The 24,788-nt window shown below is 35.3% G+C and overlaps 1 protein-coding gene across 3 annotated transcripts; it reads left to right on the plus strand.

Moving 5' to 3' along the window:
- Positions 1–1,607: 1,607 nt before the first annotated feature.
- On the plus strand, positions 1,608–22,145 carry LOC149183233 (PR5-like receptor kinase). 3 transcript variants are annotated; one of them, XR_016257674.1, is made up of 8 exons: positions 1,608–1,729; positions 1,816–2,445; positions 17,759–17,908; positions 18,039–18,166; positions 18,223–18,463; positions 18,569–18,800; positions 18,897–19,051; positions 21,383–21,518. XR_016257674.1 is itself a non-coding variant. In XM_089418689.1 (8 exons), the coding sequence occupies exons 1-8, from the start codon at positions 1,666–1,668 to the stop codon at positions 21,710–21,712; spliced, it is 1,926 nt and encodes a 641-aa protein (XP_089274815.1). In that variant the 5' UTR covers positions 1,608–1,665; the 3' UTR covers positions 21,713–22,145. The 3 variants fall into 3 exon arrangements, 2 of the variants coding, with proteins under 2 accessions (XP_089274815.1, XP_089274816.1); XM_089418689.1 differs by having other exon boundaries at positions 18,901–19,051; positions 21,383–22,145; XM_089418690.1 differs by having other exon boundaries at positions 18,250–18,463; positions 18,901–19,051; positions 21,383–22,145.
- The last annotated feature ends 2,643 nt before the right edge of the window (positions 22,146–24,788 follow it).

The raw sequence follows: 24,788 nt of genomic DNA on the forward strand, positions 1-24,788 counted from the left end.
TATATGAGAAAAGTTGATTTGTGATTATTGGCTTTAAAAATTTATAGTTAAATTGTATTATAAATTTTTTTTTTTTTAAATATTGTAAATAAAAAATAATAAAATTTAATGTAGGTTTCAAATTTTTATGTTTTTAAAGATTTAATGTGATTTTTAGAATAAGAAATGTATTTTACTATTTATAATGAAAGTTATGTGTGATTTTGTTTCTATTCAATGTGGATTTGAAATATGTATTTCTTAAAATAACAATAAAATATTATGAAAAGAGTAATATTTCCTATAATAATAAAGAAAATGAATATATATATGTAGGTAATAAATAAAATGTTTCAATATAATTTCAAGTAATAGTTTTGTATATCTTAAACTATATTAATAATAAAAAAAAACATTTTAATGTGAACAATATGATTCATAAATAAAATATTTTAATGACCATGTTAAATAAAATATTTCAATGTCAATTATGTATATATTATCTATGGTTTAAAAAAATAGATATATATTATATCAAAAATTTCAAAAAAATACATTTGCATGGTTAAAATGTTTCAGGGATTCTCACAATTCTACATTTTAACTTTTTCTTCAATCAAATTTGTCTCAAATTTGACAAATATTTGTTGGATTTGCAAATTTAAGTGCTTAGACAAATTTTAAAAGTGTTGAATCCATTTATACATTAAAAGATGAAATATATATATACCAAATATTTAACAAGTCCACTTAAGTCCAAGTTTTTTTCTTAAGTTTTACATTCTAAAAGAGATGCATATAAAAAAAATTGATTTCTCAAAATTTACTATACCTATGGTTAAGATAAATCTATACTAATTTAATATAAACATTATTTTCTTTTCAATAAAATGTAGTTAATAATATAAACACTCGAAAAAACTAATTTTAATTCTTTGAAAACACGTCTTTTTACTTTTTCCACTAGAAATTAATATTAGATATTTTTTAATAAAAAACAAAAACCTGTCTTTTTACTCTTTTTACTTTTTCCACCAGAAATTAGAAATTAATATCAGAGATTTTTTAATAATTGTAGTGAAAAAAAAACAAAAAACAAAAACCTTCACCTACACCTGTACCTGCACCTACACCTAATCCTTCATAAACCCTGCACCTGCACCTACACCTAATCCTTCATAAACCCTGATCGCCCTAGAAAATATAACTTTGTATAACTCCTATAAGATTTGAGTCATGTTTTTGGACGGTCTCCCGTATAAATTCTTAAGAACAAACGTCTTGTATCATCAAAAGTGGAACTAGGGAAAAAGGAAAAACTACCCTAAAAAAACAGCTACATTAAGACATTTTCACTACGATCTAAGAAGAATATGGAACTGTCCCTCGTAGAAGTTTTGAACCACCCACAAGAGTGCAAATTGTTTTGGAAATTCTGAGCACCTCAATTAATATTCGTCCATTGATGTACGATTTAAAGGTCAAGTCGTTTGCGGATGGAAAGTAAACCTACCAAAGACCGCACTACAATGGTCAATGGCCGGCAAAAGCGACCAGGCGGTACACGCGCTAATTGTCATGGGTTTCGCGAGAACGCACACTATTGCGCGTTGCTGTGGACCGATTATGAGTATGAGCGGTTTCTCCTAATTCGGCTTTTTCCTGGTTAAAGTGTGAACCACAGTCATGGCAAGAGCAAAAGGAGTTTCCTTTGCATTCATAGCAGTGTTATACATTTGCTCTATGCTGGGTAATAACTGCAACGATAGACATGTTTTCTTCTCTCCTTTTTTTTTTAAGAGTTCAACTTTATAACCGTATGTGTGATCCTTGCAGGAACAGAAGGTGCGACATTCGAGATCCAGAACAACTGCCGATTCACGGTTTGGGCAGCCGGTTCACCGGGCGGTGGGAAACGTCTGGACAGAGGGCAGTCGTGGACGCTTCCAATACTCACGAAAACAACAAGGGGCAGGTTGTGGGGACGCACTGAGTGTTCCTTCAACAACAGCGGCCAAGGCAGCTGCAAAACTGGAGACTGCGAGGGCCTACTATACTGTAAAGGGTTTGGGGCCACTCCTGCAACTCTGGTCGAGTATTCTATCGATGAAAAGCACCTTTACGACATCTCTCTCGTCGATGGATTCAATCTGCCGATGTCGATCATACCCTCCAACTATTCGTGCCCAGCAATTAGCTGCAACAGCACAATAAGTCCCATCAGTCCCTCTGAACTGAGGGTTTCCGACAGATGCAATAGCGCCTGCTCTAGTTTCAAAACACCACAATATTGTTGCCCTGGGAATCATTCCAACAGTTGCAGTACCAGTCATTATTCGAAGTTTTTCAATGGCCAATGCCCCGGTGGTTACAGCTACGCTAAAAACGACACCGCTAGCACCTTCAGTTGCTCCAGAAGCACTGACTATAAAGTTGTTTTCTGCGGCAATGCCACCTCCTTTCAAGGTCAGTTCTCTGTTCTATTATGTGACAGCTTGAGAATCATAAGAGTGGATTTTGGAGATTCATAGAGTGGATTTTCGATCTTTCTCAACATATTAAACATTGTTGCGTTAATTCTTTATTTTATGATTTTTAAATAGATCTCTTTGACCTCCTGAGCGGGTACTGAGGGTTTGGATTTCTGTGTACAAATTGCGTATTTCTCTGTCCGAATGCACATCTGAGTACTCAACCTATTGAATTTAGTATTCATTCATTTTGGTTATGGTTATTTAGGAAAAATGGTAATGAGAGATTTTTTTATATATCTCAATTATATTAGAGATTGAGAAATTATAATTTTAAATGGTTAAATGTGCACAATCCAAAATATTCCACAAGGTAAAATCCATCTCTGTATTTAATAGCGAAATGTTTGCGGTTTCTAGAAAACAAAAACAAAATTAGCGTCACCAGATTCCGAGGTCAAAATATTACTCAATTAAACTACCGATATCAGCGTCGGACAACGCTCGGTGAAAAAGGTTAGTATTCTGGAATTTCCTATGTAAATTTCGGTTTATCATATAAGCTTTCGACTGGAATTTCATAAAAGCTTCAAGTCTTAGGAGAAGTTTATGTAGTTTTTTCTTCTTTTTCTATATTCTATATGCTAGTTAGATGTGAACCTGCTGCAAAATCTGTTAATGCTGGTTTCCACATATTAGATAAAATTCCCATTTCCCTGCAGTTTTTTTCTCCTTTTCTTCATAATCAGCCACTCATGTATTGGTCTGATTCTTTTGGTTGGTTTTGGGTTTCCATTAACAATCTTAAGAAATATTTTGTTATTACCAAACCATGTGCTGACCTTCGAATTAAGATTGGTCCATGGTGGTGCATCTATGAATTTTGCTGCTGCTGCATTGTTTGCCCGGACGTATCTTCATGAAATCTTTCTTCTGGGCTGCGATGTTCTCTGGTTTTTCCGGCGCCGATTTTTCAGTTTGAAATCTTTTCCGGCTTGTAGGATGGCCATGACGTAAATGCCTTGAATATTTTCCCAGACTCTCAATCAATGCGTGCCGCCATCTAAGAGTCTCCTGGTTTTCTGCCTGTCAGCATATGTTCCATTCTTACATCTTTTTGTCAGTATGGGAAGGTTCCAGCGAGTGGGTATCTTTTTTCAAATGGGTCCGTAGGCCGTCATTCTAATTTCTTCCCGGTTCCCTGTTTATTCGTACCATAAAGTACTCTCGAACCTCATCCCTGTATTGATCTTAATCGGACTATATTCTTAACTTTCCACTTTTTATTAAATCTTGGATGTCCTTTGTCCTTTTCCATTCTCCTTGGTTTTACTTTCTTTCTCTCTTGGGGTCTGTGACAATCTTTTACCATTAATAGCGTCAAATGTTTATATCCCAAGGAAGCTCTTTTATCAGCGGAGAGGATATTTATCTTATCCGTCCCTTGTCTTCATTTTCTCTGTCTTGTCGACTTTAGTGCGGTGTCCTCTCCATACATTCTGCTGATATGGAGATCCTCCCTGTCGAATCTGACATGTCTGATTTGGTCAAAGCTGCCATGGAGGCAGAAGCTCTCCACTATGGCACTATCAAAGCATCTAATTGGTAGTCCACGCTGGTGGATCATCTGCTTCCTTCGCCTCATAGACAAGATCCTGGGGTAGATGTTCCGTCTGTTTCTCGGCATAAACATAATCAACGTCCGGCCAAGATTATACCCCCCATCTGCTATTTGCCTGGACGGTGCATTGCTAGTTTACAATCTCGGGCCCTGATCGGAAAATGGCACTTCCCTGATATGGAAGATGACCAGATAAGAAAATGGCTTGGATCCAAATGGCGTCCCCTTATTGGATACATCCCTACTATTGTCCGCCTGATGAAAGACTGGTACAGCTTTCATTTTTTGAAAGTAAAGGATCTGAACACCATTTGGGCCCTCCCTTGGGTTCACAGGAGAAGTTTTCTTGCCCTCCACAAATGGTATATTGGTTTCGACCCATTGTAGAACACCCCACAAAATAATTTGATATGGGTCAAGCTGCCAGCCCTCCCTATTGAACTTTGGACGAAGGAATCGCTTTCCTTTATAGGAAATGCTATTGGAAAATTTGTGTATGTTGACCCCAGATGTTTAGGTGCAAAGGACAAGCGGGTGGCCTGGATCCTGATCGAGAAAGAGTATAGAGGAGGTTTCCCTGATCACATTGATCTTGTATGGGGTGAATTATCTACTCGCCAGAGACTTGATTATTGGGGCGTCCCTTTCCGGTGCTCCCTCTGTCACAAGACCGGCCACCTTAAAGATCGATGTCCCCGTCATCCGACCGGAAAGATATACAAAAAGGAATATCAGGTGAAACAAAAATCACATGTCATGGATTCGGCTTTTTGCAATAGGGAAGGGGAAAGGAAAATCTATAAGGGAACATCTCCAAATGTGGATATCTTTTCCCCGACTCTGTCTCATAGCTTTTCCATTTCACGTGATCTATCTGGGGGGCCTTCCCACCGTCCATTCTATTCTCCTAAACATCATAAAGCTCCCCCATTATCTTTTCGGAGATCTTTATCCATGGAAAATCTGACCCTTGTGGGTGCTTTAGACCTTCCCTCTCATTCCTCCCCCCGCCCCCGAACCATCGCCGGGGATTCCCATCATCTCCCCATCGCCGATTCCTCAACCGATTTCTATCCCCCAACTGAATGCTAACATTACTATCATCCCCTCATCCTCTTCATCTCCTATTCAAATTGGTCAAGATCCAAGGAATAAACCCCCCTCCTCTTCTAACCAAATGACACTGGCTCGAACCACCTATGTCTCCAAGGGAAAAGCTCCTATGATCTCGGTTACTCCCCCAAACTCTCCTATGCCATCCCCTACTAATTCTATTGGCAGTGACCTTGACATGCTCTTACAAAGAGAATCTCTACACCTTCACCCTCTGACCATTCATAAGCCTAGAAAGTCCATCTCTCCCGTCATTAGCCCAAATTCGGCGAAGAATATCACAGTTCAACGTAAACAAAACAAGGGTAGTAGGCATTTCAGAGGCAGGCGGGGCATATCTAATATTAACTTGCAGGAATCATCCCTTGTTGACATCCCTATTACCAATCTGCCTGAAAGTGGGCCTCTTAGAGCAAGTATGCCCGGGGAGAGTGCCACATGATGAACATCCTCTCTATCAACATTAGGGGTCTTGGGGCGGACCCGAAGTTTCTGGCTCTAAAAGATTTATTTCTTTCTTCCTCTTCTAAGATCATCTTGATTCAAGAAACCATGCATGCGCGTCAGGATACCATTGCTTTCTTCAGACGCATGCTCCCGTCTTGGTATATTTCGGCAACAGAGGCATCGGGTCTATCTGGAGGGCTTGCTGTTCTTTGGGATCCGAGATGGATTTCGGCAAGAACCTTTCGATGTCTAGATGGTATTTTGATTCTTGCCAAATTTCGTGGTAGGGCGGCCTCGGTCCATATTCTAAACGTTTATGCGCCCTATAAAGACCGATTTTCATACTGGAATCATTTCCTTTCTTCCGGGATCATGGAGATAGAATCTCTCCTCATTGCTGGTGATCTTAATTGCACATTGGGCCCAGACGAAGTATGGGGAAAAGGTAGGAAAATAGACCCTGTTGGTGAGAACATCAGGGAGGCTTTTCTACAGTACAACTTTGTTGATATTTGCCCAAATTTTCTATCTCCTACTTGGGACAATGGAAGGTCGGGGGATGCTTATATTGCTAAAAGATTAGATAGATTCATTATTCATGATAAGTTAATGGAGGATCTCGGTTTGCCTATCTCATATACTCTTCCAGTTTTCATTTCTGACCACCGGTCGATCTCCTTGCAATGGACGGATCAACATCTTTGGAAAAATTATCCTTTCAAGTTTAATAGGATATGGCTTGAGGATGAGGACTTCAACAATATTGTCCAGGAAACATGGCAATCTTATGATCCTCGACTTGGGTCTTCGCATACAGAATCCTTGATTGGCAGAATGAATAGGCTGCGGAAGAAGGTAAAAGAAAAAACGATCTAATAGGCTAGAACTTCAAGAGATAAAGAAAGAACTTGGAAACATTGCCAGTAGTATGTCTTCCCATAACTTATCATGGGATATTCGCTCTCGGCTATGGGAGCTAGAAAAAAAGAAACAGAAGCTACTGTCCATTGAAGAAGCGTCATGGAGGCTTAAAAGTCGGGCCACTTGGTTAAAGGAGGGCGACAAGAACACGAAATTCTTCCATCGGTTTGCAAATAAAAGATGGGAAACAAATTCTATATGGCATATCAGAGATGAAGAAGGCCGGATACAACACTCGCAAGAGGAGATCTCCAAAGAAGCTGTTAACTTCTTCCAGAAAGCATACAGTCGGGACAGACACATTGAAATAAATGATATTATGTGGGGCATCGAACCCTTCCCATGCATGTTTGATGATGAACAAAATGACCGCTTATTTGTTGCTGTTACGGAGGAAGAATTACTGTCTATTATGAAATCTTTTAAAAAAGATAAATGCCCGGGACCAGATGGATGGTCCATCGACATTTTCATCCATTTCTTTGAGATGATGAAAAATGATATTTTGGGGATGGTTGAGGAGTCCAGAATGGGGGGAAAATAAGTCATATCATCACCTCCACCTACATTGCCTTGATTCCAAAAAAAAGGGATACTCTTACCTTTTCAGATTTCAGACCTATATCCCTATGCAATACTATTTATAAAATCATCTCTAAAATTATTGCAGAAAGGATCCGTGGCACTCTCTCTAATTTTCTTACTAGAGAACAACATGGTTTTTTAAATGGCAGAAACATTTTGGAAGCTGTGGCTATAACACAGGAATGTCTACATTCGATGCACACAAAAAAAATTGGGGCAACCATTCTAAAAATTGATCTCAAAAAAGCCTACGATTGCCTTGACTGGGGCTTTCTGCGGTGTCTCCTCATTAAAATTGGGCTAAATGATCAATGCACAAACTGGATAATGGCTTGCGTGGAGAAGGTTAATTATGCCATTCTCATAAATGGTATTCCTACTACATTTTTCACTGCTGCCAGGGGCCTCTGGCAGGGCTGCTCCCTTTCGCCCCTTCTATTTATTCTAGTAATGGACACTCTCAGCCTACATATAAAAAGAGTTGTTTCAATGGGTAACTGTCGTCCACTTTCCATAAACAGAGGTAACAACTTCTCGCATAACCTTTTCGTGGATGACATATTACTTTTTGCTATGCTCTGTAGACAGTCTTGGCAAATTTTGCATGAAATTTTAAGATCCTTTCATAGGGCGACTAGTTTGTGTATCAATGAAGGCAAATCATCTTTTCACTATGGGGAAGTCAATATGGAAGACATGGAATATATTTCTCAACTCTTCAACAACCAAGCAATATCAATTAAAGAGGGAATGAAATATTTGGGCTATCATTTGAAGCCTTCGGGCTATTCCATAACTGACTGATCTTGGATCCTCAACAGATTTTACAAAAGGATTTCAGGTTGGGAATTCAAATGCCTATCATTGGCTGGTAGGATGATTCTCACACAATCAGTACTTGCACAACTCATTGTCTATTGGGCACACCTTTTCTACATTCCGTCAAGCATCATTAAAAAATTAAACAGTTTAATGGCAATCTTCATATGGGGGGGCTGTAAAGAAAAGAGAAAATTCCATCTCACCAAACTTACAAATATTACCCTCCCTAAAAAGATGGGGGGTTGGGGCATTATGAACCTTCGCAGTTTCGGATTGGCCCTATTATGTAAATCACTATGGAAAGTAGTACTAGGAGATAGCTTATGGAGCTGTGCTATTAGGATAAAATATCTGGGGAACAGAGATTTCACATATTGGTTCAGGAACAGAACATTGAGACCCGCTCGTGGATTGACTATTTGGAAGAGTTTCCAAAAGATACAGCTCTTCTTTTTCAATAATTTGGTCTGGAAATTTCAACCTGGCAACAACATTCTCATAGGCCTGGATTCTATCATGGGTGTAGAGGAAGGTTTCCATATCCCGCAACAACTTATTATGTTCCTTCAGCAAAGAGGGATATTTTTCTGGGCTCAGGTCATTCAAGAATGGCAGGGTGCAATTCCAAGATGGAAATCTGCTATTGATCTGGGCCTTCGTGATCAAATGGCAGTCCTATGGGATAAGGTAATCTGGAATATGAAGAGTGGTGGGATAATCAGGACAGAGGATAAAGACAGCATTGCTTGGCGGGGTATGGGAGGCAGGATAAATGTTTTGGTCAAAGATATATATCTCCCCTTAATTGAAGAACACCATGATAATACCGGGAAAATTTTCCCAATTGCATTCTGGAAATCTGGATGCCCATTAAAAATAATTCTATTCTTGTGGCTTGTATTCCATAACAAAAACCTCCCATCGACCAATCTACAAAAAAGGAATTGGCACGGCCCCGCTATCTGTTCAATCTGTCTATCTAAGACAGAGGAAAATATGCATATATTTCTTAACTACACCCACACACAGGACCTTTGGAAGAAGCTGGCTTCACACTTCGGTTTCATCGACAAATTCCATACATCCAGTATGGAATCTTTTGAATGGTGGGGCTCCCAGAAAGTAATATGCAGACCTATTCCCCTTATAGTGTGTTGATTTGTTTGGAAATGGCGGAATAGAGTGATTTTTCAAAACAGCAAGGTGGATTTCAAGCTTACATATGATAAGATAATCCCCTATTATCTCTCTATCCTCCCTTATATTCCCCAACCAATGAAACAAAAATCTAATGTGACTGCCCCTTCTTAGTTATTTTTTCCGAGGGCTCACTTTGATGGAGCTGCAAAAGACGGTTTGTGTGCATGCGGAATATACATCAACATAGTCAAAGACCAGCACTTTTCAATTTATTGGAATGGTGGCCCAGGGACAAGCAACAAAGCGGAGGCCATGGCATTATATGGTCTCCTTATTTTTTGCTCCTTTTTTAATACTAGCCCAATACAGATCTTCGGCGACTCAAAAATCATCATCGAGCATGTGACTGGAAAACATTCAATAAAAAACGCCAATCTTTCTGGATGGATGCATAAGATATCATCTATTTGGAAGGCTTCTCTTTTCTCCATCTCACATGTAAAACGCTCACAGAATATGATTGCTGATGCGCTATCTAAGAGGGGCTTGCAGACTCAATGCAGAAGATGGTATTTGAGCATCACTGTGGGATCTATCACGCATCAAATTCAACCATTCTCCATGCTGGGTATATAGGAATTCTTAACTATCCTGGTATGTATCATGAACCCGTCTTTTAATCATCATCTTATGCACAGGTATCATGTATTAGTTTTCCTTATCCTCTGTATAAGGGTCTAATCTCTCTATCAGCGAAATTATTTAGATCTATCAGTGAACGCAATCATGGTTGACACATTAACATTTTCTGTAGATGCATATACCGTACTTTTTGTAATATCGCTGGAAAAATTGTCAATATCCCCATTCACCCTTTTGTACCTGATGATTATCATAATTATAAAAATATACCCAAAAAATAGATCTTCTTTCTGTAGATCCTCTTTATTTACCGTTTTGCTTTTAAATAAATGGCGTTCTTTTTAATAGCAAAAAAATGTCCCTTTTTACTATAAATTTGTCCGTCAGGGTTTACAATATTATAGTTAAAATAAAATAAAAATATAAGTCTTAGTTTAATTTTTTTATGCGTTGGTTTTGTTTTTTAAAGTTTATATGATATATTTTTTACTAAATTTTTTTTTGAAGTTTAATTGTTTTATGCGTTGGTTTTGTTTTTTAAAGTTTGTATGATATATTTTTTACTAAGTGTTTTTAAAAATGTGAATCAAATTAACACTTTTTAAAAATTATGGGTACTTGGTTTGTGTGAACGATTCTGATCAATTTTGGCTTTTCAAAATTAATTTATTGAAAATTTGCGAGGGTAGTTTTGAAATGTATAGTCAGTACGGTGCAAATGCTAAAAACTCATGGTAGCGGCTAACCAGCTTGCTATAGGGCATTAAATGCCCGGGGAGATGCAGGCTGGATAGCCCGATAACACGCGAGCGGGGAGACTGGGCATTAAATAAGAAATGAGAATTCGCTTGTTATCGGGCTATATGGCAGGCTGGTTAGCTGCTGCGAAAACTCATGACCAAATTTAGGTAAAAAAAGTCAACATGTAAAACAATTAGATCGCAGTGCCCATCTCTTCTATCATTTGGCTTTTCTTATCATTTGACTTTTTCATAGTGGATTTTACACAAACTCTTGTGAAGAGTTATGGGAATCACAAGTATGAGTTGTGTAAGAATGAACAAGACAAGATGGAGTTGTTATATTCTTAGATTTTTTCATCTAAATTATGTAATTTTTCAAGACATTGTAATTTTTCATTGTTTAGAATGGCGAAATTTGATTTTTGGTTTTGATTTTTTCATTGTAATTCAAAGATATAATTTATGGGGAGATTGTAAATTTTCTTTATTTAGAATTTATTTTTGAATGAATAAATAAATTTAGTGTTTTTGGAAAACCTTTGGAGATCACAATTCATTCAAATAACTTTATTAAGAAATTTAGAGTTCTCTGTTGTAAAACAATTTTAGTTAAATCATGTTTTTTTGTTATTTAAAATGCATTTTCAACTACATTTATGGATTCAACAAATTGAAAAATCTTTGGGTACTTGGATTATGAAGGGTTAACAATTTAAACTTGTGATTCCAACAAATTCTTAAATTTTTTTTGGAAAATTTGACCAAAATATATGTTGGAAAATAATTCAAAACATATAACAAAAACTGCCTCCAGCAAAAAAATTGTGAAAATTTCCCTCACACAAAAAACCAAACTTATTTTCAAAACATAAATGTGCATATAACTATTAACTATTTGCATTCATGTAAACCACAATTAAATTAAAAAAAAATTCTAACAACTAGTTCATAAATTTAAAATAAGAAGTAGATTTTGATATTATATAGCGTAAGAAAAATTCATAATTTTAATATCATAGATTTAGTTTTTATTAATATAATTTTAAAAAATTAATTACTAGAATTCATTTAAGCCGCAATTAACTAATAGAAATGATTATCTTTCTCTTTTGAATTAAAAAAAGTTTGTAATTTTAATTTTTAATGTTATAAGTCAGTTTTATTTAACAATTTGAAACTTATAAATATATTTAAATAAAAAAATTATAAATAATTTTATATATTACAATATTATTAACACCGTGTAATAAATCTATACCTAAAATTTATATATAAAATATGAATTAAATTTTATATCCAAAACATAAATTAATTTTTATATTAAAAATATTTTAAAAACTAAATTGTTTTTTACAAATTCCCTCTCATAAATTGACATTATTATGGTCTTAAATTTATTATTATTGTTATAACATAAATGTACTTCATGTGGTTGAAAATTTCAAAAGTTTAAAAAAGAAAGCTTATCTTTTTGAAGAGCATAAAAATGTATATTTATATTTTTAAATAGCAATCAATAGCAACGGTTTCTACTCGAACTTTTCTATTATTTAAAAATTACAACTTTTCTATTATTTAAAATATATATAAATATATATATAAAGTAAATGGAGATAGATATAAAGTAAATGGAAGGTGATCATTTAATGTAGTATTTTGCAAATTATTAGATTATTTTATTAGTAATTTAGGATTGTTATATATCTATGTTATGTTGGAATTGTTTTTAAGAGTTGGGAAATTCATTTCAATAGTCCTTGTACTTGAGCTTGGGAATGTTTTGGGAGTTTTGAAGACTATTCACAAAACATAAGTTTAAGTTGAAACTTTCACATGAAGAAAGGCCAAAGACATCCTTAACACTGATATCCTTAATTGATAAACTGGAGCAATCTCTTGATGGGTTAAGGAAATGTCTGACACCTTGATGTAAGGGCGATATTTGGGATCTCATGCTGATAAGTATTTCTTTTGTTGTTTATGTGTATATATCCCAGAAGATTGTGTGTGCTTATCATATGTGGGAGTCAATGACTAAACATTAGAGTTGCTTTACTTTTTCTCTTAAGAATAACTAGAAAAACATATGTAAAACTATTCTTTTATATTTTTAAGCTAGATTGTTTCAAAGACTTGTCACGTGTTATAATGAACTTGACATTTTAATATTTTATATATATAAAAAGGAGACACTGAGAGAGAAAGACACCCAAAGAAGATATTTATATATAAGAGAGATTATATTGATTATTTATATATTTAAATTGATTTTAATATTTAAATATTTTGATCCAATATTAATTTTTATTATTATATAAATTATATAATTAAAAAAATATTTTTATATTTTTATTATAAAATATTATGGTGATTAACCGTTTCTTGTACATTTTGGAGAAACTTACGGGTACCCAAGTTTTCAATGTTCCCACATTCCAAAAACTCATGCAACATAAACATAATCATATATATATAATTAAATTATTTTAATTTTTTGAATTTAACCTTGATTCAAATTTCATAATAAAACCATAATTTTAATAACACTTGAAGGGGTTAATAATATATCCTTCTTTACAATCAAGCAAGGCAGCTCAATTTACCATCTCCTTGCCATAAGAATTCAATATTCAAATCCCCGTAAATTAAACCAACAGAAAAAACATCACTTCCAACTTATCGACATTAGAACTGACCACTGTATTTATTATTAAGTTTTTTGTTTTTTGTTTTTACGGTAAACGTCATGCAACGAAAAAGGACCTTACCTTTCCGTGATCTTCACGCAATTAATTTATTATTAAGTTTTTTGTTTTTTGTTTTTTTGGTAAACGTCATGCAACGGAAAAAGACCTTACCTTTCCGTGTTCTTCACGCAATTAATTTATTATTAAGTTATTTTTTTTGTTTTTATGGTACACGTCATGCAACGGAAAAGGAACTTACCTTTCCGTGATCTTCACGCAATTAAGTTTGCCTTTTTCGAGAGCCGTGTTTCACACGACATTCACTACCATATATTTTACTTTCCTTTGATGTGATATGTTCATTGCCCTTGACTTGCTTTATGTCAGTTTCAAATACATTTAGTCTACTTTGTATTTCGGCTCCATTCTCCGACTATTTTGATACTGATAAATATTAAGAACTTTGTGATATTTGTATTTAGTTTATCTTATATTCGGTTTCATTCTCCGACTGTTTGATATTGATTAACATTAAAAACTTGGTGATATTTGTTATGTTGAACAAATTTGCACTGCAATATTCTACATAAAACAGTGTTCGAACTAATTTCTTGTTTTTAATGTTATGCGGACCGATTCCGTGATCGGCTGCAATAATGTTTGCCTTTCGGATGGCCATGTTTCCAAGATAGATTATCTTGGAACTTATTTTGAAATACAGAATTTGACCGTACAGGGTGAACAGTATCTACTGCACGAAAATCCTATTTGGAACTTTGCTTTAACTATTTGGAACTTTGCTTTAACCAATAGAGCAGTTACGTTCCTTAATCTCCAGTTTTTTTTTTCCTTCGGGCTTGGACTTACCTGACATAACCTTCACTTCTGAGACCCCTTTGTTCTAAATAAATCAGAATATTAATTTATCAATAATATCAACTACTTTAGAATGTATCATCTACTTTGAACATTCTAAAGTAAAGTAGAATTTTGAATAATATAAAATATAAAAATATTTAAAAGTATTAATTTATTTAATTATAATTTTCATAGATATTATTATTATTATATATATATTTTCATAAAACTATATGTATATATAGTTTGTTAACATTCTCATATTATTTGGGGAATTGAACATTAGTGAGGAGGATTTGACTATTTCTTCCCAACCACTCAGGGTAATCTCAATTGACAAAAGGGAGGGTGCAACACTAGGACTTCTTGGAAGGTCACCCATCCAGATTTGACCTTGTCCTCCCAATCACAAGGGATAATCCTAATTGACAAAGGGAGAGGGTGCAACACTAGGACTTCCCATAGGTAACCCATCCATCACACACCACTTGAACGAATAAGATGAGAATGATTAACATTCAATGAAATAAAATAAAAAAAAGGTATTTTATAAGATTTTTGAAGGGTTAAATATTACTTGAAAAAAAAAAAAAAAATCTGTTAGAAAAGTGGTGAAAGAAGTATTTCAAAATCACTATAATTTGTTGCATTAAAAGATTTAAGAAATTGATTATATGACAAATATTTTAAAATTGAGATTTAAGTGGGACAATTTAAAAGAAAATGTTTTTCATTTTAACTTTTTATATATATGTATATATATGTCAATATATTTTATTAAGAAGGGAAACATTGCGAGGAGTATATCTTCAAAACACCATTGGCCTCACTTTGACGAGATTTGTTGGCCACATGGTAGTGACAAAAAGACATTGACAATAACAAGAAAAAACTTGAGGACCAAAGACTAGTTGCCCAAAGGGACAAAAACCGCCCAAGAATAAAAAACAACCCACGGTCATCATTAAACATCAATATTACCTGGTGTTGATTCATTGGGGCCATTGCCCCTTGGTTGGTGAAACGCTTCATGAACATGTGCTTTCATATGTGCCATTCTCCCTTCAAAGTTGTCCAACCGCTCCAAGAGTTGCTTCTAACCTTTGCGAAGGGAGACCAACCTATCCATTATATACCACTAATTATGCCAGAGATCATTCATAAAACCAATGATCTCGTTGTAATCATTGTGATGATCGTGGGCCAACTACTCCAGTGTTGTTATTACCAAGTGAATTTGTGCTTTGAGCAAGTCAAAAGGTAGAGGAAGGTGTACACACCTAGGTGAGATGATGTTTCGTTATTGAATCTCCTCCCCTTCATCCTATTGTTCCACATGGCACACTACCCCCTGGCCACGAGGACTAGCACCTATACGATCTCAACCTCGTTGGTGTTGTATGAGGCCTCGCTGGTAACCTTTCTCTACCCACACCAAGATTCTCAACCAATGTCTCGGCTATCAGGAAAGATGAGTAGACCCCATGCCCAAAACACCTCAGTCGTTGGCTCATCCTTGCACCACGTGAATGACAAGCTGTCAATACTTCTACTAGCCCTAAGACATCTACCACTTGATGTCCACAATGCAGGAAACCGCCAACGCCTATTTACGAGACTAGCCCACCAGGAGAACCACCGCCATCCCTCGCACCTACAAGCTCTCCATCCCTGCCCAAAACTCCCAACCAATGGGAATAAAATTCCATGCTTCCAGTCCTTCAACCATTCGACCCTCTGGAAACATAAAACCACAACAAAAAGGAGCACAAGTCACACTGGGGTGTTTAGCAACCATATTGGCCACCTTAACTAGACCCCAAGACATCCCACACACCACAATTGGCACTGTGTAAAGAAAAATCCAACCTACAATGATAGAGGAGCAACAAATTGATACATATGTCAACAAGAGAGTGGAAGAGTCCTCTCTAAATGTGAAAATCATCCTATTAGTGATATGGTCCAAGGAGTACACTCTTGAGAATTCACCCACAACCACAACCTCCCAGGGCAAACTAGGATTCCAAATGGTTATGCCACAAACCGTTGAATTGACCAAATTACATCCATTAAACTTCGAATTCTTACGTTGCAAATTGTCAGAATTATGGACAAGGTATCACTGCACCAAATAGTTACCATACTCTCCACACTAAAGAAGCTCTGTAGGTGAACCAATTCCCATAACCAAAACTCAAACTTCACAACTCATAATCCACCAAACGATCAAACACCCTACATAATGTCTAGAAGCTTCATCATCCTCATTCTCATTCTCATTGTCACGTTAGCTTCTCTGACACACCTCATTGATCAAATGCCTCGTGAGAGAAGAGTAAATACCTCTCAATTAATCTTCGTTACCTTGTCTAACACTCCATCAAAATATATATATTATTTTAAAAATTTTAAGAATTAAATAAATAAAAAAATTAGTAATACTATAAATATTTTGAAATTAAAAATTATTTTAATTATGAAAACAATAGGAAAAATCTAAATAAAAAATATTAATCAAAGTAATTTCTAATTTCAAAGTATCTATGATATTATCCATTTTTTTATTTATTTAATTCTTAAAATTTTATATATATATATTTGTTTATTTATTTATAACATATTAATTTTAAAATCAATTATACAAATAATTAAAAAATAATAATTAAATACCCATAAAATTAAAACCCGTGACACCAAGGCAACCATTTCGTTTCACTGCCATATGTGGAATCATGGCAGAAGTATCTCACTACAATGTCATCTGTCTATGGCGAGTATCCCGTGACATCGTTCTACATGTCGCTGGAGTGTGTACAGAAGCATGTAAACGGTCTTCCGGCAAGTCGCATATTATATTCGGTAGAAACTGTTTTCAAATATGTGAACCTGAAATTTATTATTATTTTTAAATATTAAAAGTTTGAATTTTGTTATATTATTGAAAACATTGCGCATAAAAAGTTATTATTAAAAGATTTCCATCATAAAAATTTTAAAAAATAAATAAAAGGGAAAAGTGATGGAAAAGTGAAACTTTAGAGTGTCCCTTGTACAGCTCCTTTAACAGCTAACTAATCCCTGAGCTTAAATCGATTGCTTCAAGGATTCCGCGCGCCGTGATAGAAGTAAACTCATGATGTCCCCGATCTATTAGTGCTTGAATTCTTCTGAACGGTTGTTTCGTCCCTGGTGAGATTTCTAGGTTTTATGTTCAGGGACTGCTTCTGAGTTTACTTCTCGCTACTGTTCCTTCCCAAAGGACAGTGATCCACATGATATTATTTCAAAAAGCTCCGGAATATATTTTTTTTATAGTAATGATTTAATGATTAATCAAGAGTCTAGACATAGACATAATTTATTAATTATAGACCGAGTGAAAACTCTTTGAACAACCTAACCTACTCCTTAAACTTAATCAATACAAATTAAACATATAATTTAGAAATCAAACATACCTATATGTAATTTCAAGGAATCAAACACACCTATATTCCCCTGCCCTGACTGAAACTAGAGGTGTCGATGTGTTGCTGTTTTATGCGCTACTCAAATTATTCAATTTTCACCGATAACCAGTCTTTCTCTCCGGGAATTCTTTACATTTGGTGCATGTGTTTTTTGTTTTATCATAATATAAAATGTATGTTTGTTGATTCTTTTGTTTTCGTTATAATCGCAACATCAAAGAATTTGACTTATAGACGAATTTGACACCGCCACCAGGGAATTTGGAAAAACCGCCCAGATTGCTGCCTTCCGGTAAAACAAGATCGAAAATACTGCCTATATTGTTGGGAAGCGTCGTCGGAACAACTATAATTGTGACGCTGTGCTTGGTGTTCGTTAGACACTGCAAGAGCTTTATTAGAACAGGTCATATATATGATTGCATTATAGTTTCCATGCTGAGTTCCGCTGAGTTTTCTTGTTTTCTTTTTTTGTAAAACCTGGTCTGATCCAATCGTTATGAAGAAGAAAATTGTTGTTTTGATGCTCTGCGCAGACAAGAATTTAGATGCAAGGGGAAATTTCGGGGAAGTTCTGTTTGAGTACAAGGTTCTCAGAGATTCGACTGGGAACTTTGACAGAAACAACATGCTTGGCAAAGGAGGATTCGGCGAAGTTTATAAGGTATAATATAAGATGTGGTTTTGATGGTTCTGTTCAACTATATGGTCTGTTTACAGATTATTTGTAATGGGTCTGATGAGCAGGGAAGACTTCCGGATGGGACGGATGTTGCCGTTAAGAAACTTAATGGAAAGCACACTGCTCAAGCTGCTGAGGAATTTCTGACGGAAGTGAAGCTCATCAGCAGCGTCCGTCACCGTAATCTTGTTCGTTTACTCGGATGTTGCAAGAGAGGGCATAAACGCTTGCTGGTTTACGAATTTATGTCAAATAACAGTCTTGACAAACATTTGTTCGGTACGTTGTTCTTACTAATGCGATTGTTTTTCACAATTCATGTTGTTTTTAGAAATCATGTAACTTGTACTGAAGCTTTAGAATACTATTGCTGGAGGTCCGCAGGCGAGATACGAAATCCTTTGAGCTGGGAAAACCGTTTAAACATTATAGTAGGCACAGCTCGAGGCCTTGCATATCTGCACGGGGAATCCAACGTTCGTATTATACACAGAGACATTAAATGTGCAAATATACTACTGGATGACAGACTTCATCCCAAAATTGCGGATTTTGGATTGGCTAGGTTTTTCCCAGAAAGCCAAACACACGTTTCTACTAGAGTCGGAGGAACAATGTAAGTTCAGCCATTTATGTATTATTTGTTTGGGAAGGTCTTCATAGGCTGTTGAATCCAGACATTAACATGTGCCTTTCACGAATTTGGTATAAGGCAGAGGCTACACTGCACCCGAATATGCCGTTCACGGGCAATTAACTGAAAAAGCTGACATTTATAGTTACGGCATCGTGGTTCTTGAGATCGTGAGTGGGAGAAAATGCGTGGACGCAAGACTGCCAGCCCCTCTTCAGCTTCTTCTCGAATGGGTGAGTCTCTGTTTTAAGGAAGATAACTATAGTTTGATAATTATCATCTCGGAACATGTTTTATTTCTCTGGTTGGGAATGAAATATTCAAATGATATAATCACTTCGATCGCCGTCCTTAAGAAATCCATGATTTGCTTTTTTATATGATAACTATCTAAAATACTGTAATTACGTGGCAGAATCCATGCTTTGTCGTTAGCATAATGCTGAAATCCATCCTGCGAGGTGTAAAATAAGATCTGGATACTCGTGGTTTCATCATATTGTAAACCAGAAACGAAAAAGGTAAAACGGAACGAGAAAGGGGCTAAGGATATCCACTGTTACAATTGAGGTTTATATATATTAAAAAATATTTTTTTAATGTAAAAACGGTTATGGAACAATTAGGGCTAATGTTTAAAAACTGTTTTTGTTTTTATTTGGTTAGGTGTCAGAAAGAAATACTGTTTTTGTTTTTATTTGGTTAGGAGCTTGTCAGAAAGAAATAGGTTAACCATCCAAGAACTATAGTGAAAGCTTGTTTTTTTGTTCATCACCAGTGAGGTAATTCTAGATAGTTTGGTTTTTTTGAATAATGGTGATGAGCCACTACTATATTATAATGCGTTTTCCCACTATATACAAAAAAGAAAAAATTAAAAAAAAATGTGATTATTTTGAAATAATTTAATTATTAATAATTATTAGATAGATGATAAACTGTAATCAAAATTATTCTTAATTAATTAAAAATATTATTAAGTGGTTAGTAGAATGCCATCAAAATTATTCATAATTAAATTAATTAATTAAAAATTTGTATATGAACAAGTAGCTTATGAAATAGATTCTGGTTTTTCTGGATAGTGATATTGACAAAAACATAATACTGACTTATAGTATTGTAATAAAGTCTATAAATTAATTTTTTTTATAATAAAGTAAAATAAATCACCATAATTAAAAATTTGATCATATATTTTTTTAAATATATACTTCTTTAATTTTTATATTAATTTTTCTTACCATAATAATAATTTAAAATAAATTTATGATAAAATTAATCTTTGTAAATTAAAAAAAAAAAAAAAAAAAGGTGTATTTTGATCTTCACTGTGATGATTGAAGGTTTATTCTTTTGAAAAAGAAAAATGGTATTTATGACTTTTACTCATCATTTAATTTATATAATTATCTGTAAAAATAATAACCATACAAAAACTGAGTGTTTCAGCGATACAACAACAGCAAAGCAAATTTCATCATTACCACCATGGCTGTAATTTTCAAAACTATTGCCATGACTCCCGCCAGCATAATAGCAGACGCCCGATGCCTAATCCATGCCGTAAACATTTCATCAGGGATTCCTAGGGTCGAACGCTTTTGCAGAGGATTACTTGACATGTAGTCGAGCAAAGCAGGGTTTGTGTTCTGTTGTGGTTCTGTTTCAGAGTCGCTACAGTACCAGGAGATCAGCTCTTCATGCGCCCCCCAGAAACTAGGAATTCACTACGTTTGATGTTCAAAACTCATGCCACGACTGATTTTTAAAAGAGAGCATACATATCATGCCACGACTGATTTACAAGAGTGTATATATATATATATATATATATATTCTTTTAGATTCCCTCAATATTGGAAAAAATCCATCAACTCCTGGAACTACAACAATAACTATAACTATTGCAAAACGTTGATTAAATATAAATATGCTTTCAATTTCTCATAATATTGCGAAATGTTGATTAAATATAAATATGCTTCCAATCTCTCTCATAAACAGAGAGATACCAGTCTCGAGAGGGTATTCCATTTAAACATGTTTAGAGGTCATTCTCTGTCATGCATCTCTAAGATCTAAGAAAAGAGTAAAAGTCACTCCCTATCATGCCATGAAGCATATCTTCTACAGGTTTACATGGTTGCTATAACGGGATTCTTTAACCATCCATGTATCTTTCGTTATTAGTTGCATCTGTCTTTTTGATGTGCTTCATATTCTGAAAATAAGAAAACAAATCAAATGTTCAACTTACAGATTGCCTTGTCGATGGCCTCATCTAAATTTAATGGATCAAGGTACTCGGAAAACCAGAGGAATTAACTGTCAGGAAAATATAGCAGCCATCAATTTCGGTAATCATAGCAATGTGCTATAATTAGAGCTAGCAGAGATGTCTAACATTACAGCTAGCCTCTCTGTGCGTATATCAAACCCATCTAGAGGTGCTTGTAAAAAATTAAAATTCTCTAATATAAAGATAGGCTGTTTATGGTATATATCAGACCGATAAAAGAAAAGTTGTGAAAATTGTGCTGATTATTTTGATGATAGTGCAGGCTTGGAATCAATTCGAGCAGAATCAAGTTTTGGATATTGTTGATCCATTGTTAGAAGGGCAGTACTCAAGAGAGCAGGCGCTAAGAGTGATTACTATCGCACTTCTATGCACTCAAGGTTCATGGATGCAGCGGCCGGCAATGTCAAAGGTTGTGTTAATGTTAACCGACAATTCAGAGAGTACTGGCCAGCCTACACGACCAGCTTTCATAGATGCCGCTGCAGACAGATCTGCAAATATCACTCCCATACCCGAATCTGCGACCTCAGCTGCTGCTCCAACTCAGGGATCTCATGGATCTATCAGTGTGTCTTTACATCCTCGTTAGCCTAACAGACTGGTGTTTATCATTTTTACAGTCCATTTATTTACTGTCTCCGTTGAATCGAACTTTTGACGGAGGCATACCTAAGAGGCCTAAACCGGGATGTTGGAGCTTCAGTTTCCTCTCATTATTACAATTCAGTGAATCCTCACAGCATCCAGGGCATCTTTAACCATTTAATTTCGCCTATTTATTCTTGAACTTCATGTGAAATAATATCTGAGATGACTATTCATATACGTGTGCACATACTTGTTGCGAAGAAATGATGCTCATGGATGCAAACATTGTTTAAGTTTTGTTGTATTTGTTATCTAGTGTATGGATGGTTACTGTGCTGTGAGATATATTGCAGGAAAGGAATGGACATATGTATGGAAATTTTGTTATAATAGTGATGTATTGCTTAGATGCAAACATTGAGTTTATACAAATGAATCTCATGTTAAACTATGATTCAACATATTTGTTGATGGTTTGATTATGATGGATTATATTTTATTATTGTTAAATATGGTTTGGTTTTTATATTTTTATTTTATATGACAAATTATTTTAATTACATTTTTTTTCATTTTTTTTTTTATAAAATATAATGTCTCTACACATTAAAGTTTAACTTGCACAACCATATGAATAAAGCTGTTGATATATATATTGATAGGCATTTATAATGTGGCTCATTGGTGTATGAAATGTAAAAATGATGTCGATTGTGTATATCAACCACTTTATTGATGTGGTTGCCTAGTTGATGTCTAGAATACATGGCACAAATTGGTAGACCATGCTTGACTATGGTTAGCATTGTTTAAGCATGATTAAAAATTATTGTCAAGCATTCACTATCGCAGATAATGGTTAACCATGGTTTCCAAGGGTTGTTGATGGTTAACCATGGTAGGAGACAGTTGACAAGGTTGATCATGGTTGACCTTCATTGACAATGTTGAGCATCGTTGAGGATGGTTGGCCATGCTTAATCAGTGTTGGCCTCAATTGACCATTAGTGCAACAACGTATGTAAGTTACATTAATGTTGAGCATTATTAAAGTAATGTTTGTCAAGCATGTCTAAGCATGGTTGATATTACATTAGTCTTAATATTACATTATTGTTTAGATTGATGTTACATTAATGGTTGAAGAGGGTTGACAAGGCTGACTATGATAACAACGTATTTATGTTACATTTCTGAACAAGGTTGACCATGTTTAACCATAGTTAAGCATGCTTGGCCATGTTTGAACATGGTTGACTATTGTTAAATATGGTTAAATTATGGTTGACATTGAATATGGTAGTTTGAGAGAGAAGTCCTTGCTAGGAAGTAAGATACTCAATAGGAAGCGACTTAGGTTGCACAAGAAAAAGCTTAAATGTGGTCAAGAAGTAGCCAAGATAGCTCAAGGGCTTTAGCTTTAGAAGAAAGAGGAAGTTAGGATATAGATGGAAGAGGAACCAAGAAGAAAATAGGATGAATAAAGGAGAAGATGGGAAAAGGAAGAAAATAATAGAGAAGAAGTCGAAGCTAAGGCTAAAGAGGGGGCTCTCAGATCCCAATAGGAAAAACAAGAGTAAGATACCCAACATTGTACAAAGTCAATGGATGTTGAACTAGTTCAACTAGTAGCATCCATAATTAGTGGAGGTCATTTTCTAGAGGTTGAATGTTAGAGAATTCTCTTTAATGTCTTCACTAACAAGCTTGCCAAGGACACCCTCAAGTAACACATTGTATAACCTTATAAGGAGAAAAATCTTCTTAATTTCTTCATGGTCTCATTGAAGATGTACATACCATCTCCTAGCAAACATATGAGTACCATGTCACCATGTAAACGATGTTACCTAGAGCATAATGAATATGATATGATTATATTACCAAATATGGGTAAATTATGTTCATAAAGTCCCGAGGGTCCCAATTCAAGTTCCAATTATCTCGTAATATCTGTCAATTTCACCTTTTAGGAGTTAATTTGTAAATTATATTTCTTGATTACATATTAATAGAATGAGAATATCAAAATTGTAACTACCCTTGAGAAACCAAAAAGTCCCAAGAGGAAATTATCGATGTAACTTATAAAGGTCTTCAAAATCCTAGTGAAAAGGACTCTTGAACTGTTAAACACACATGGGCAACAAGAATAATCTGAAAGATAAAACATGAGAATACTTTTTATTAAGAAGAGATATACATTTATAGTACATGGTTTGACCATTAGGTTTCACATCCCAAGGTCTCTTGGACTTCCTTTTGTCTATTCGGCTTCCACACTAAACCATTGAGGATTAGGTGTCCAACATTCCCCCCTTTAGTCCGAAGGGTTATGTATGAGTCCAAGAAGAGAGCTGTAATACAAAATGTGCAAAAATGCATGGCAGCACTAGGCTGAATGTGCTCTCTGAAATGTTGGTATAAAGGGTGGTGGTTTAAGGATGACCACAAACACTGGAACGCTTAGTGCTATTCCTAGAACTCTTCGAAAACTGGCAAGAAGCTGAAGTCTTCTGCTAGAGGAAGTTCTCCTATTCTTTTGAAGAGGGAAACCTTCAACCATGAAAGGGAGGTCTCACCCTACATAAAAGGAAGAAATTCAACTTGAAAAGGGAAGTCTCAACCTGTGATGGTTTAAGGATTACCACCAACTCTGGAATGCTTAATGCAATTCCTGGAACTCTTCCAAACCTGGCGAGAAGATGAAGTCTTCTGCTAGAGGAAGTGTTCTCAATTTTGTTCCTGGAATTCTTCCGAAACTGGCAAGAAGCTGAAGTCTTCTGCTAGAGGAAGTGCTCCTATTGTTCTGAAAAGAGAAACCTTCAACCATGAGAGGGAGGTCTCACCCCACATAAAAGGGAGAACTTCAACCTAAAAAGGGAAGTCTCAACCTATGATGGTTTAAGGATTACCACCAACTCTGGAATGCTTAATGAAATTCCTGGAACTCTTCCAAAACAGGCGAGAAGATGAAGTATTCTACTAGAGGAAGTGTTCTCAATTTTGTTCCTGGAATTCTTCCAAAACTGGCAAGAGGCTGAAGTCTTCTGCTAGAGGAAGTGTCCCAGATTACC

Source organism: Pinus tabuliformis, chromosome 3_2 (assembly GCF_031772625.1).
Source record: "Pinus tabuliformis cultivar Carrire ecotype Pingquan chromosome 3_2, CPIR1, whole genome shotgun sequence".
In the NCBI taxonomy this organism is placed as follows: Eukaryota; Viridiplantae; Streptophyta; class Pinopsida; order Pinales; family Pinaceae; genus Pinus; species Pinus tabuliformis.

Bases quoted from the DNA above. Each gene is read 5' to 3' on its own strand.
- LOC149183233 (XM_089418689.1), top strand. From the start codon at position 1,666: ATGGCAAGAGCAAAAGGAGTTTCCTTTGCATTCATAGCAGTGTTATAC. The intron at 1,730-1,815 runs GTAATAACTGCA...TGATCCTTGCAG, and splicing joins ATACATTTGCTCTATGCTGG to GAACAGAAGGTGCGACATTC. The intron at 19,052-21,382 runs GTGAGTCTCTGT...ATGATAGTGCAG, and splicing joins TTCAGCTTCTTCTCGAATGG to GCTTGGAATCAATTCGAGCA.